At 41.5% G+C, this 12,427-nt stretch overlaps 1 protein-coding gene across 1 annotated transcript in view; it reads right to left on the bottom strand.

Annotated features, from left to right (window-relative positions):
- The window catches only part of LOC107226905 (sodium-dependent dopamine transporter), a 429,903-nt gene that overhangs the window by 106,899 nt on the left and 310,577 nt on the right, over nucleotides 1–12,427 (bottom strand). Inside the window, exon 6 of the mRNA XM_046733912.1 lies at nucleotides 8,548–8,686. Within this exon, the coding sequence (XP_046589868.1) occupies nucleotides 8,548–8,686 (139 nt within the window). The remainder of the gene's footprint in view (nucleotides 1–8,547; nucleotides 8,687–12,427) is intronic.

Genomic DNA, 12,427 nt, shown 5'->3' on the forward strand with positions numbered 1-12,427 from the left:
AACGGTGACATCCGACGGTTTCATTCTTATGGTTCGGTGTTTGGTGTTGTTGTAAGCCGAAACCAAATCAGATAAGACATCGAGCCACTTGTAGTTTCCTTGCATGCTGAACCGTGTCCACATTTTACCTTTCAGCGTGCGATTGAAACGTTCACAGATCGAAGCCTTCAAATTACTGTACGTGGAGTAAAGTTTGATTCCGTAGCGTGTCATAAGCGATTCAAATTTCGAGTTGTAAAATTCCGTTCCTCTGTCAACGTGTAAATTTTTCGGTACCCGTCCTTGAACAAGCACAGATTCCATTGCCTTCGTAACATCATCTCCAGACTTGCTCTTTATCGGTACAGCCCACGCATACTTTGAAAAGATATCAATGACTGTGAGCATGTACTTGTAACCTTTGTTTTGTCCAGCGTATGACGTCATATCAACAAGATCCGCCTGCCAGGTCTCGTCGATGCCGCGCACGTCTACACGACGACGCGGGTAATTCCGGCGTGCAGGCTTATGCAGTTCCGTCACCAGTGCTTGCTTTTCCTCGTTCATATTCCAACGCTCTTAGTCGGGTGTCCAATTTGGAAATGTTATCAGCGTTTCGAATCGACAGGTCTTTGCCTGTTTCAAAGTCTGTGTAAAAGGTATCCAAGGCTTTCTCCGTGGTGAGCTCTAAAGCTTTGATCATTTGATCGAGGTTGTCGATTTGTTTTTGCAACACGCTGAATTTTCGTCTCAAGATTTTTAAAGTTACAGCATTGTTCTGCTCTGCGGGATCTGCGACATTGCACAGTCTCTTGTTCCGTATATTACGCTTCGACTGCCATGACTTTGACGTTGATATAAGCTGAACTATGTATAACTTTTTTGACTTGCACGTATCGTGTAAGACTGACGAGTCTGCATCGGATGCGTTGAACTTATATATATATAGGCCGATAGATCGCAAGAATTTGGAAACGGTGCGCACTGCGTTCTGCGCATATCGGAAAGAAAAATGACGTCAGAGATGCGGTGCGCACTGCGTTCTGCGCATCTCGGAGGGAAAAATGACGTCAGAGACGAGTGGGTGCACCCTTTATCCGACCCACCATCCCTAAATTTTTGAGTTTTATTGCTCTCCCGCCGTCTTTGTTTTTAAATTTATACATAAAAAAGTTATACATAGTTCAGCTTATATCAACGTCAAAGTCATGGCAGTCGAAGCGTAATATACGGAACAAGAGACTGTGCAATGTCGCAGATCCCGCAGAGCAGAACAATGCTGTAACTTTAAAAATCTTGAGACGAAAATTCAGCGTGTTGCAAAAACAAATCGACAACCTCGATCAAATGATCAAAGCTTTAGAGCTCACCACGGAGAAAGCCTTGGATACCTTTTACACAGACTTTGAAACAGGCAAAGACCTGTCGATTCGAAACGCTGATAACATTTCCAAATTGGACACCCGACTAAGAGCGTTGGAATATGAACGAGGAAAAGCAAGCACTGGTGACGGAACTGCATAAGCCTGCACGCCGGAATTACCCGCGTCGTCGTGTAGACGTGCGCGGCATCGACGAGACCTGGCAGGCGGATCTTGTTGATATGACGTCATACGCTGGACAAAACAAAGGTTACAAGTACATGCTCACAGTCATTGATATCTTTTCAAAGTATGCGTGGGCTGTACCGATAAAGAGCAAGTCTGGAGATGATGTTACGAAGGCAATGGAATCTGTGCTTGTTCAAGGACGGGTACCGAAAAATTTACACGTTGACAGAGGAACGGAATTTTACAACTCGAAATTTGAATCGCTTATGACACGCTACGGAATCAAACTTTACTCCACGTACAGTAATTTGAAGGCTTCGATCTGTGAACGTTTCAATCGCACGCTGAAAGGTAAAATGTGGACACGGTTCAGCATGCAAGGAAACTACAAGTGGCTCGATGTCTTATCTGATTTGGTTTCGGCTTACAACAACACCAAACACCGAACCATAAGAATGAAACCGTCGGATGTCACCGTTGCAAACGAGAGGCTGTTATTACGTCAGGCGTACGGAGGGCTTCGAGCGATACCTACCATATCGGCAAAATTCAAATCTGGCGACAAAGTTCGAATCAGCAAATTCAAAAATGTTTTCGAGAAAGGTTACACTCCCAATTGGACGACTGAAATATTCACGATAAGTCGAGTGGAAAATACTCATCCTGTGACGTACAAGCTCAAAGACTACCGAGATCAACCCATCGTTGGTGGTTTCTACGAACAAGAGCTCCTCAAGGTTAAACATCCGGATATCTATCTGGTGGAGAAGGTGCTCAAGAAGCGCGGAAGAAAAATATACGTTAAATGGTTAGGTTTTGACAATACACACAAAAGTTGGATAAACGAATCGGATATGTAACATTTGAATAAATGAATTTTTTTGTAAAAACGTATGGCCCTCTTTATTTTATATCCGACACACAACAAGTATGCGTCTTTATTTTTTAGAGAATCGACAGACATATGCATCGTTGTACAATTTCTTATATTTCGGAGCGTTCTTATTCACTATCCTACATAATAATATTTTATACATCATGGTACAGTTATAAATTACAAAGCTAATGTGTAGGCCTGTAGCCCCACGGAAGCGTGTCGGTTGTATTTTGAAACACGATCCGCTTGTCGTCATTCCAGCTCAGTGCTACTTTCTGCTGTTCTACGGTGTATACCTCGTGCTTTCGACTCAATATCAAATGCTGATTTGAGGATAGATTTTCACGGTTCAAAACACATTCCAAATAATCGTTGAAAGTTATTTTTCTCAACGCTGATCCTTTGACACCTTTGGCACGTTTATTGTCTTTCTCATCTCCCAAGACTCGGAATGCGTACAGTTTAGCTCTTAATCCTACAAATTCCAGCATAATTTTTCCATTATTCTCATCTTTCATCAAGCCGAGAACTTTTTTGTTTGCTCGAGGTACTCCGTAAACGTTGTCAAGCGGATAATCAGACGTATCGAATTTGTGCAAGTCCTCCTTCATGTGTTCGTATATGTCGGGGACGGTAAAATTGTAAATCAAACTGTCGGTATCCGTGTACATTAATTTTTCTCGGTTGCCGAATTTCTGCTTAATGTAATTGTAATGAAAATCATAGATATATGTTTTAGCCAGATCCATGATGGAGAAACCTGCATACAATGGTTTATTCAACTTGACTTTCGTCTTACTCCTTTCAACGATAATTATATCTTTGCCGAAATCGGTGCAGCTGTGAAAATTGGGTTTGGCTATAGTAGCTCTAGCACCGTATCTTCCATCCCATTTCGTGATCAGTCTGACATCTCTATACTTCCTAACATTTTACATTGTTTTGCCAAAAACTGCGTTGTTCATCAGTTTGTAAAAATTTTTCTCGAATTCGTTCTGAGATTTTTTGCGCAAATCGGTATTCAAATCTATGTATTTTTTGAGCCACGGGGTTTGTCTGAATTTGAGAACTCTGTGAATTTTGAGTAATTTTAAGCCTAATTGTAAGCATTGTTTCAAAACCCTACAGTGAACAACGTAGTTTTTCTTGGAAAGTAGCGTGGGCGTCAATTTCGGTTGCTTACTATTCGAGATCGGAGGTATATAGTGCTCCGGACACAGTGGTAAATCCTTATGAATTTCATGCAGTTCCTCAGGATATTCCAAATCCACCTCCAGTATGTAACCAAACTCCGCATCGTCCGAGATGGTAAGAACGTCGCATTGTCCGAAGTCTGATAACCATTCGAAGGAACTGTATGGCAGAGCAAAGCTCATAGCAGCACCGTACAAATTATTAACGTCAAAGTACGAGTACATGAGATAAGATTCTTCGACCTCAGGATCGAATTCCTCTCCCATATATCTATTGTTGGCCTTTGCGTATCTATTCGAACACTGTGACACACCACCTCGAATACCCTTTTCGATAAACATAACCATGTCTATGTCGGTGAGAAGCTCGAGTTCGATGCCTGTACATTTTAACATTGCATCAAACGACAGACCGGGCTCTGTGCAGTAATGTAACGGGTCCAGTTTGTACGTCGTCCAACAATTCTGTCGAAAATTTTGAAAAACGTCAGCCAGTAAAAACACGTCCGTCTGTAAATACAAGTCCGAATACTCTCCCAAAGTTTGAACGTTAAAAGTTTGCCAAACTTTACATGCATGTGCATAGTCGTCGTCTGATATATCCCGATCATTTAATTTTGAGTAAAATCCTCGAGCTTCTCCCAACTGTCTATGTATTCGTACGGGAACACTCCTTTTCTGGTCAATAACTGAAATTTATCTGAGCTACGATAAAATTTTCGTGTGATTGATTTCTGATCATCACCGAGATACGTTGCTAATTTCTCAAGACTACTGGGCATGAAACGGTACGAATCTACGAATCTAAACTTTATATCTGTCCCCTCGACATATTTTGTAAAAGAAATGTACTTTTCTTTGTTTACGGGTAGAAGCTCAATTGTGCCCTCGAACGATGTAGCCAGTGCTTTGATCAGAAAATGTGAATCGTAACCCGACAGATTGTGGAATATCACTGGAATAATGTGCGAATTTTGGTAATTTAGATTGCAACCTCGGTGAGCAGCACCACGGTACTTTCCCGTGAAATGGCAGTGATCACGATGTTTCACGTCTGCGAGTGTAAACGGTTTTTCACAAATGTGACACACTGTTGTTGAGTGAAATTCGTTGATTTGATTGAAATTTAGTGGTTCCATCGGTACAACAGTCTTGTAGTATCCCTCTAACGAATGTGCTAATTCCGCTAACTCGTTCACAAACCATTGAACGCAAGTCTCTCCGCGATTAATTTTGAATTTTGAAAGCGAATCGTCAAACGCACAATGTAGATAGTAAGCTATACTATACGGGAGATGCTTCTGATAAATTGTTCTTGTACCCATCTTTTTGAGCGTAGGTTCCAGTAAACATTCGAGATCCGCGTAATCGCAGAATGGAACGGTTTCTTTATGCTTGAAATTTTTGAATTTCAGTATTTTTTCCTCATCTGTAGGTAGAATAACTTTGGTTTTGTTTAAATTCATGCAATCTACATTGTGCTTTGTTAAACACTCTTCAGATTGAAAGTGTGATAGACACCTATCACATAACCACGTACGACGTTTAGGTTTAGAAATTTGAGAACTTGTTAATCGAGACAGATTTCGAATCCATGCAAAATGATGTGTTACATTCTTTTCAATATTTTCCATACTATCATCGTCATCGTCATCGTCAGTGATTTCAGTTTCTATCACCAAAAGATGAATTACAGGTTTATCAGACTTGTTTCGACTCAAATAAATGGGTACGATTTCACTGCGCTTTTGTTTTTCCGCACTATCTATACCATAAACGTTAATTGAAAGTTTGTTGAGTTTCTAAAATTTTGGAATCTGGTCTAAAGACATTGGAAAATGCAAACCATCGTATTGTAGCACTGAGCTGAAATGTGGATACGAAGTAATTTTGCTGGGATTGTTGTTGTCGGCTGGGAACAGAGCTGCGGTGACCGACCAGAGGAAGCAATACGAGTCGCTGTTACGGATGTTGACGACAGCCTTCTTATCTTGAATATCTTTGGGTAGTGGTGTGTATGTGAAGACACCGCCTCGTAGTGGTACGTACTTGTTGATATTCACAGTCAAATTGATTATTTCAGTCAGCGACCAGCCTGAATCCTTTTCCTGGAAATCTTCCACCTTTTTCAACAAACGCTCCGTCGCGTTTTCGATGAACCATTCGTTGATATTGTCTGGAGGATGATTTCATTTCTCGTATTAAAAAATTTGATCTCTTCCACCGTGCGATCGTCTTTTCTAATTTCAAATTTACAAGCCAGGATAACGTTGGCTTTCAAGCTCCTGTCTTTCTTCAGAGCGTTTTTTAGTCTCGTCACAGCTAGTACCTTTGCGTCTTCTAGAAATCTCTCCACATCTTTATGTTTTAAATTGACGATGGATCCAGTTCGAATTCTCTCCTCGAAAGCTGATTCCAAATCTTCCCAGTGAACTCGATCGCTTCTTCTTACTTTCCGCGTACCTCCACCCGTTTTCTGAAGACGTTTGAATTTTTCCGTGAGCGCTTTCAAGAGTCCGATCGTTGTGATAATTCTCATCTTTTCTCCAATCGATGAAGCCTTTCGCAAAATTTTGTTCAGAAGCCGAATATTTTGACTTCCAAATTTTAACCATTTTGCAATTTCTGCCGGGCGGCGACGAGTTTTCAGATAAAATCTTGAACGCCGTTTCCATAACATCGATCAATCTCAAACACTTCGCGGATTCCATCTTGAGCTTTTTCCTCACGTATACTTGACAAGTTCTGACGTAATGATCGTTTGCAGTGATGAGCGTCCTTTTTATAGGGCAGCTGTACGTATGTTTGTGTATGCGCGCGCACCTTTTAGCATTCCCAGGGCGATAGTAACCCAACACCGCAGATCCATGACTTTGAATGTACCGCGGCTATTGGTCGACCTTGCACGCTGGTCTTGACTGAACCCGTTCAAAATTCATCGTTGAGTTCACACGGCAGTTACAAGCCAAAAAATGTCACGTGGTTGATATCAAACCGACATCCGAATAAGTGAAACACGATTCTCGGAACCATTAATTTTGGAATGTCACGTGGTTGATAACGTGGGAAGGAATGTGGGGGTGGTTGATGTTACACATCAGTGATATTGGGAAAGGAATTCGGAGTGGTTAATGTTACACATCAGCAGTCATATCGTGGGAAAAGAATGCGGGATGGTAAAAAAGTTCTCGCCCCCCGTTGCGCCCTCTACCGTCGGCAGGCGAGCACTACAGACCTTCGGTACGGCAGACTGTGACGTCATCGCGGGATTTTGACCTTCGATCGAACAACTGTCGGTAAGGTTGCACGGTTTTGACCTTCGGTACGGCAGACTGTGACGTCATCGCGAAGAAGGGTTTGAGTCTGGGCTACGCGGAGCGGAAAAGGGTTTGAGTCTGGGCTGCGCGGAGCGCCTCGGTGGGCTGCGTGGAGCGGCTCAGTCGGTAAAGAAGGTGTTTGTACTCAGAACCCGCCTTGCTATACTACTCGCGTAGCGACGACAGGTGCGCGTCAAGTTGCGCAATCTCCGAAATCGATGACAGATCGATTGTTGCGCATTCTTAGGTTGATGACGTCACGAAGGATTAGTGTGACGAGATCGGCGTTGCGGCCGATCGGCCATCTGAGATCACTCTAGTTCTGGCGATTGATCAGGGAGGTGCCGTTGAGTTTGGCTAGTTAAAGGGGTTGGATTGTTGCGCGAGAAAGTTTCGTTGGGTTGCGAGGCACGATGGACGGACACAGACATGAGGGAGTAGGAAGCTTCGTGAGCTGGATGTGGAGCGGTAAGCGTTGCTGATATCCTCGCGATCGAATTTCGAGAGTAATTGAACGAGGGCTTGTCCGAGATAGGATAGCCGTTTGTCATTTGCGTGTCGAAAAATCCTCGAAATTCGTTTGCCGATCATTTCGTTTGGTGACCGTAGCCTGAGTTGCGCGTACTAACGTCGACCCACGGTTAAGTGACCGAGAAGGTCGAGTAGAGTCCCGGGATTCAGTCGCGGCAAACCTACGGTAATTTGAGTGTAACCAAATTCCGTTACACGGGGTCACGTCGAGTCCATCAAAATAAAGTGTCGCCTTTCGTGTAGGTCGCGAATCGTCAAAGGGAGAGCGTTCAAACTCGCGAACCACGCCAAGACTTCGCGGGGAAGGTTGAACTCGGATGCGTGGTTCTAAGTAATAACAAAGTAGGTGTAAGAAAACGAGTCAAGGTAGTAATTAAGATTGCGACTAATGCGGCCCGTATGCCTTGATATAGTTTTTTTTTTTTTGTTTGCCCTTAATTACAATAGCCAAGGTGGCGATTAGCGCCATTCCGTAGAGGACGATCGTGGGCAGCGCGTCGGGTCCAATTTTGTGTTTGGTTTTTGTGAGTCAGCGCTTATTATTAAGGCAGCGACTAGCGCACGTAGGCAGTAGACGTCTGCTAGATCTATTAATTTTTTTTGTTCTTTCTTTTTTTTTTGTTAAACCTAACGATGTAATTTTGAATCGCGCATAGCGACTCACGGATTATTATTTCTCTGGCTTTGTATTTGGAATCGCGAAGAGCGACTTTTGAAGTATTATTTCTTTTGTTTTGTATTATCACTGGCTGGAAAAATGTTATTTTAATTTTATTATTGCTTCGTAGGATAACGTGTTGGCGTACGTGTGTCGTATCTCTCCCCCGATGCCTAACTCTTTGTTTTTTTTTTTAATTGATTAATCACAATAAATAGCTAGATTGGAAAAATCTTATCGAGAATATTAAAATCATTGAATGTTAATGTAAATAATATAAAAAAGTGGTCAATAAAACAGTTGGAGGACAAACCTATGTTCATTTATTCCTATTCCCTAGATTCTTGTTTTCTATAGTTGGAAATCGTGACCAAATTAAAAAATACGCGGCCTCTTTTTTGTTAAAGAGGACGCGCGCCACGAAACATTTTCAATAACTTACCTTTCCTGAAGTGGAAATCCCTTTCCACAAAGAAAAGTAGCATATGATGTACACCACCAACAGGCACAAGGCTATATCCCACTTGACAGCTCCAAGATCATGTAGACCGCCGCTTTCATGAAGTTCCAATATCGCCCGACTGAAACATGAAGTATCAAATCAATTTGACGTAAAAACGAATGGAAGACTGATTTTGCAAGGTCCTAAAACTTAAACATGTGACGCTTTCCATCTGATCCAGATCATCTTTCTATCTCATCGCTATTATTTTTTATTAAATGTTGTCGCACAATCGTAAGGGCTGGCTCGAATTAGTCGAAATTGCTATCGAAAGTATTGGATTTGAGGCATTTCTAGGTAACATAAATGAGACGTTAGTCATATTTGGGAGTTAAAGAGTGGGGGGGAGTCCACCCTACTTCCCTTGTCGAGCGCCGGTGGGACCAGGCCCATTGCTTCTTTCCGACTTTATTTTGATATTTCGGGCGCTGGAATCTGATCTCGTCTTCTGAAGCTAGCGATATGGCGACCGCCGCATATTGAATTAACTATTCCGGTAATTTGATTTAATTCAAATTCATTTGAGGCACCATCTAGGGGTTTGTGTTATTGTGAAGTGCCTTCGTCGCATCTTTTCCAATCAGGCTATGCCATAGTTACCAAGTTCTGAACTCAGCTGGCTCACTGCAGTACTCATCAACGCGACACAGACTGCTTCCTTGATCTTACGCAGGACTAACTTTGTTTCCTTAAACAGAATTCTCGTGTCGTCCCTTCACTAGTGAATTTCATGCGCCCACGCGTGTTCTGTCAGTCTGGACTTGCATCTCTCGCACATCTTCACGGTTGTCTGGTGTTCCTTGATTCGCAAGTCAAGCGGTCTTCGTGTTTTCTCTACGAAAACGTACCCACACTGGCAGGGAATCCCGTATACGCATTCCTTTGTGGCTTGCCCGCAGTTAGGAGGTTTTGTTTTTGTCAATAGGTATATTGAATTATTTATTATTATATATAATAAAAGCTGTAAAGAAGCAGACTCATATATCTCTTGGCCTTAAAATTTAAACTAATCATCGAGAGAGGATCCGCATGGACATCATAATCAATAATTGCTGACGGTCAATTATTGATTCCTTCGCAAATTCACCAGCAACTGTTAAATCTCTGGAGCCATCAAGCCGCCCACTTCACCAGGAAGGTCCGAGCTAAGTTAAGAAATGAATGAATAGTAGGTGCCTGTGCCACATTCATTCATTTCTCGTTCTATTATATTCTGTGACGTGGATTTTTCTCGTTCCTCGGTCACTCGGAGAAGATGACCGAGAACTTTCCGCCTGCACAATAAATCGGCGTCCGCGAGGTATCCTGGACCTAAAACGAGATCGCAAAATTTGTTGGGCGCCTGGCGTGATCAACACGCCTCGAAATCGGTAAGGCGATATACCGCGACCAGATACTCGGCAGTTCAATACCGCGGATAGGGGAGGGGTAATTTTTGGGTATAGAGAGATACGAAACACGTACGCCAACACGTTGTTTGGCCAAGTTAATATAAAATTCCAATAATGTATTCCTAGCCAGCGATAATACAAAAATAAAAATAATAATACTGCAAAAGTCGCTCTTCGCGATTCCAATTACAAAGCCAGAGAAATAATACTTTGTAAGTCGCTATGCGTGATTCAACATTAAATACTTAGGTTTAACAAAAAAAAGAGAGAACAAAAAAATAATATATTGTAACGATTTAGGCGTTACGTTAATAATATATGGATCCGCGAGTTTACTTATTATCAAATCAAAGGCGTGAACAAAAATATCGTGATAAATGCTTTTAATGCAATAAACGTGTTTCTTGTTTAAAGTCTGAAACAAGACTGTTTTTACAATAATATCGGTTGGCGCAGCAACCTTATTCTTTTTAAAGACATAAGAGGTTTATAAACGTCTTTTATCTATGCTGACTACTAGATCATTAAAGAGGGGGCAAAACGGGTGATTTCACCCTTTGTAACACTACTCCCCCCCGAGGAAAAGAGTCGTCCCGACTCGGGAAAGATAAAATAATTATAAAAGTATTCTAGTAGTCAGTGCTCAAAGGTGAGTTGGAGCTGTGGCTCTAAAAATTTAAGAACTCCCTTTTTTACTATCTGGCATTTGCCCACAGTCTCAAGGTAAACCACAGAAAACCTTGAGCAGATAGTTGAGCGTTAAATAATCTCAAAAATTTATGTGCCATGTTTTATAAAGGTTAGTGTTATTAAGTGTTATGTGGCTTCATGAATACAAAGTTTTCCGCAACGGCCCAGATTGACGTCGGGAAGAAATTCAATCTTCTTCATGAAGGATCCCTTCGAAACAGGTTCGGATGAAAACATCGAACCGAGAACCGACAATTCCAGGACCAAATAAGACGAAAACAGACTTCTCTTCATAGGAAATAAGGAAATCGGGGGGTGACTGAATCTAGAGCTTCTTCTGAGACAGCACACCCTAGAGTTTGGAGGACAAATGTGAGTGGTGGTATAACAATTCAAATTCACTGAGTGAATTTGGGAGAATACTTGAATAAAATAAATTGAATATGTATTCAAAAGAAAAGAAACGATCTTATCTGAATTATTTCTGCGTCCTTCTTCAAAATAAAACCACCAGTCATCCTCAGGAATCGGGGAAGATTGGAAGGAAAGGGCTGTGTCAAATAACCTGAAAAAGTGCTCACAAAAACTGACACTTAAGGTTAATAAAATGTGAAAATCAAGCAATCGCTCATCGACCTCGAAAAATAATCGTGGCTCTTTTCACATTAATAAACCAAAGCCTATCCGACACAAAACTCGATTCTGAAGAAGGAATTTCTAGAAGGAAACAAAACCCTTAATAAAGCAAGTACAAAAATCCTTAAAAACTTGATCGGCTGTAGCTTCTGCATTGATAACTAAAACAGGAGCCGATAAAGAAGAAAAGGTTTGTTTTACTAGCCAATCTTCATGAACCTCATGAATAGTTCTGAGTAACTCTAAAGAAATACTCGATTCTTCCTCACGAGAACGGGAACTAACTCGAGCAAAAGAAGTTTCTGGGGAAACTCGCAAATAAACAATCAAATCTACTCTGAGCTCAGACGAGCGAATGAGAAGATCAAAATTTTTTGTCAATAAATGTGATTCGAAGTCGCGAAAATTACCTAACCTTCGACGAGCTTCTACAAAACAATTGCTACTGAATATCGATCTTTCCATCACCTTTACAGGCAATGAAGTCGTCTGCAGATGTCTATTTAACATAACCATTTGAGCGAAATGCTGAAAATAATAGCAATAACGATCTGGGTTTTGATACATCAAATCTAGAAGATTAATTCCAGCTACATCTCGATATTCCTCAAGAGGTTCTAAAAGTGTACAGACCTGGCGATCTGCTAAAAACCTCTTGGTGAAAGTTGTTTTTCCGCATCCGATATTTCCTTCAATAATAATCGTAAGCGGTCGAGTTTTACTCAAATGAATTCCGAAAGGTAAATTCTTCTCCCAATCGATGACCGACTGTGAAGAAGGCCAAATCGATCACAGTCGTCAAGGGTGTTCGTTTGAAGATCTAACCTCGAAGGATGTTCCTGGTTTTGGAGAGATTGTTCCAGGTTGATCTTCTTCAAATGGAGCAAGACGATCCAAGTGAACCACTTTCTGACGCGAATGAGGAGATCTTCGGATTCTATAAACAACATCATTTATCCGGTTAACCACTAAGTAAGGGCCTTCCCAATTTCTTTGTAGCTTTGGACATCGTCCTTTCTGTCTTCGTGGTTGAAAAAGCCAAACAGAATCTCCAGGATTGAATTTTAAATCTCTGGCTCGAATATCATAGCGAGTTTTTAATT

The sequence above is a fragment of the Neodiprion lecontei genome, chromosome 3, assembly GCF_021901455.1.
Source record: "Neodiprion lecontei isolate iyNeoLeco1 chromosome 3, iyNeoLeco1.1, whole genome shotgun sequence".
NCBI lineage: Eukaryota > Metazoa > Arthropoda > Insecta > Hymenoptera > Diprionidae > Neodiprion > Neodiprion lecontei.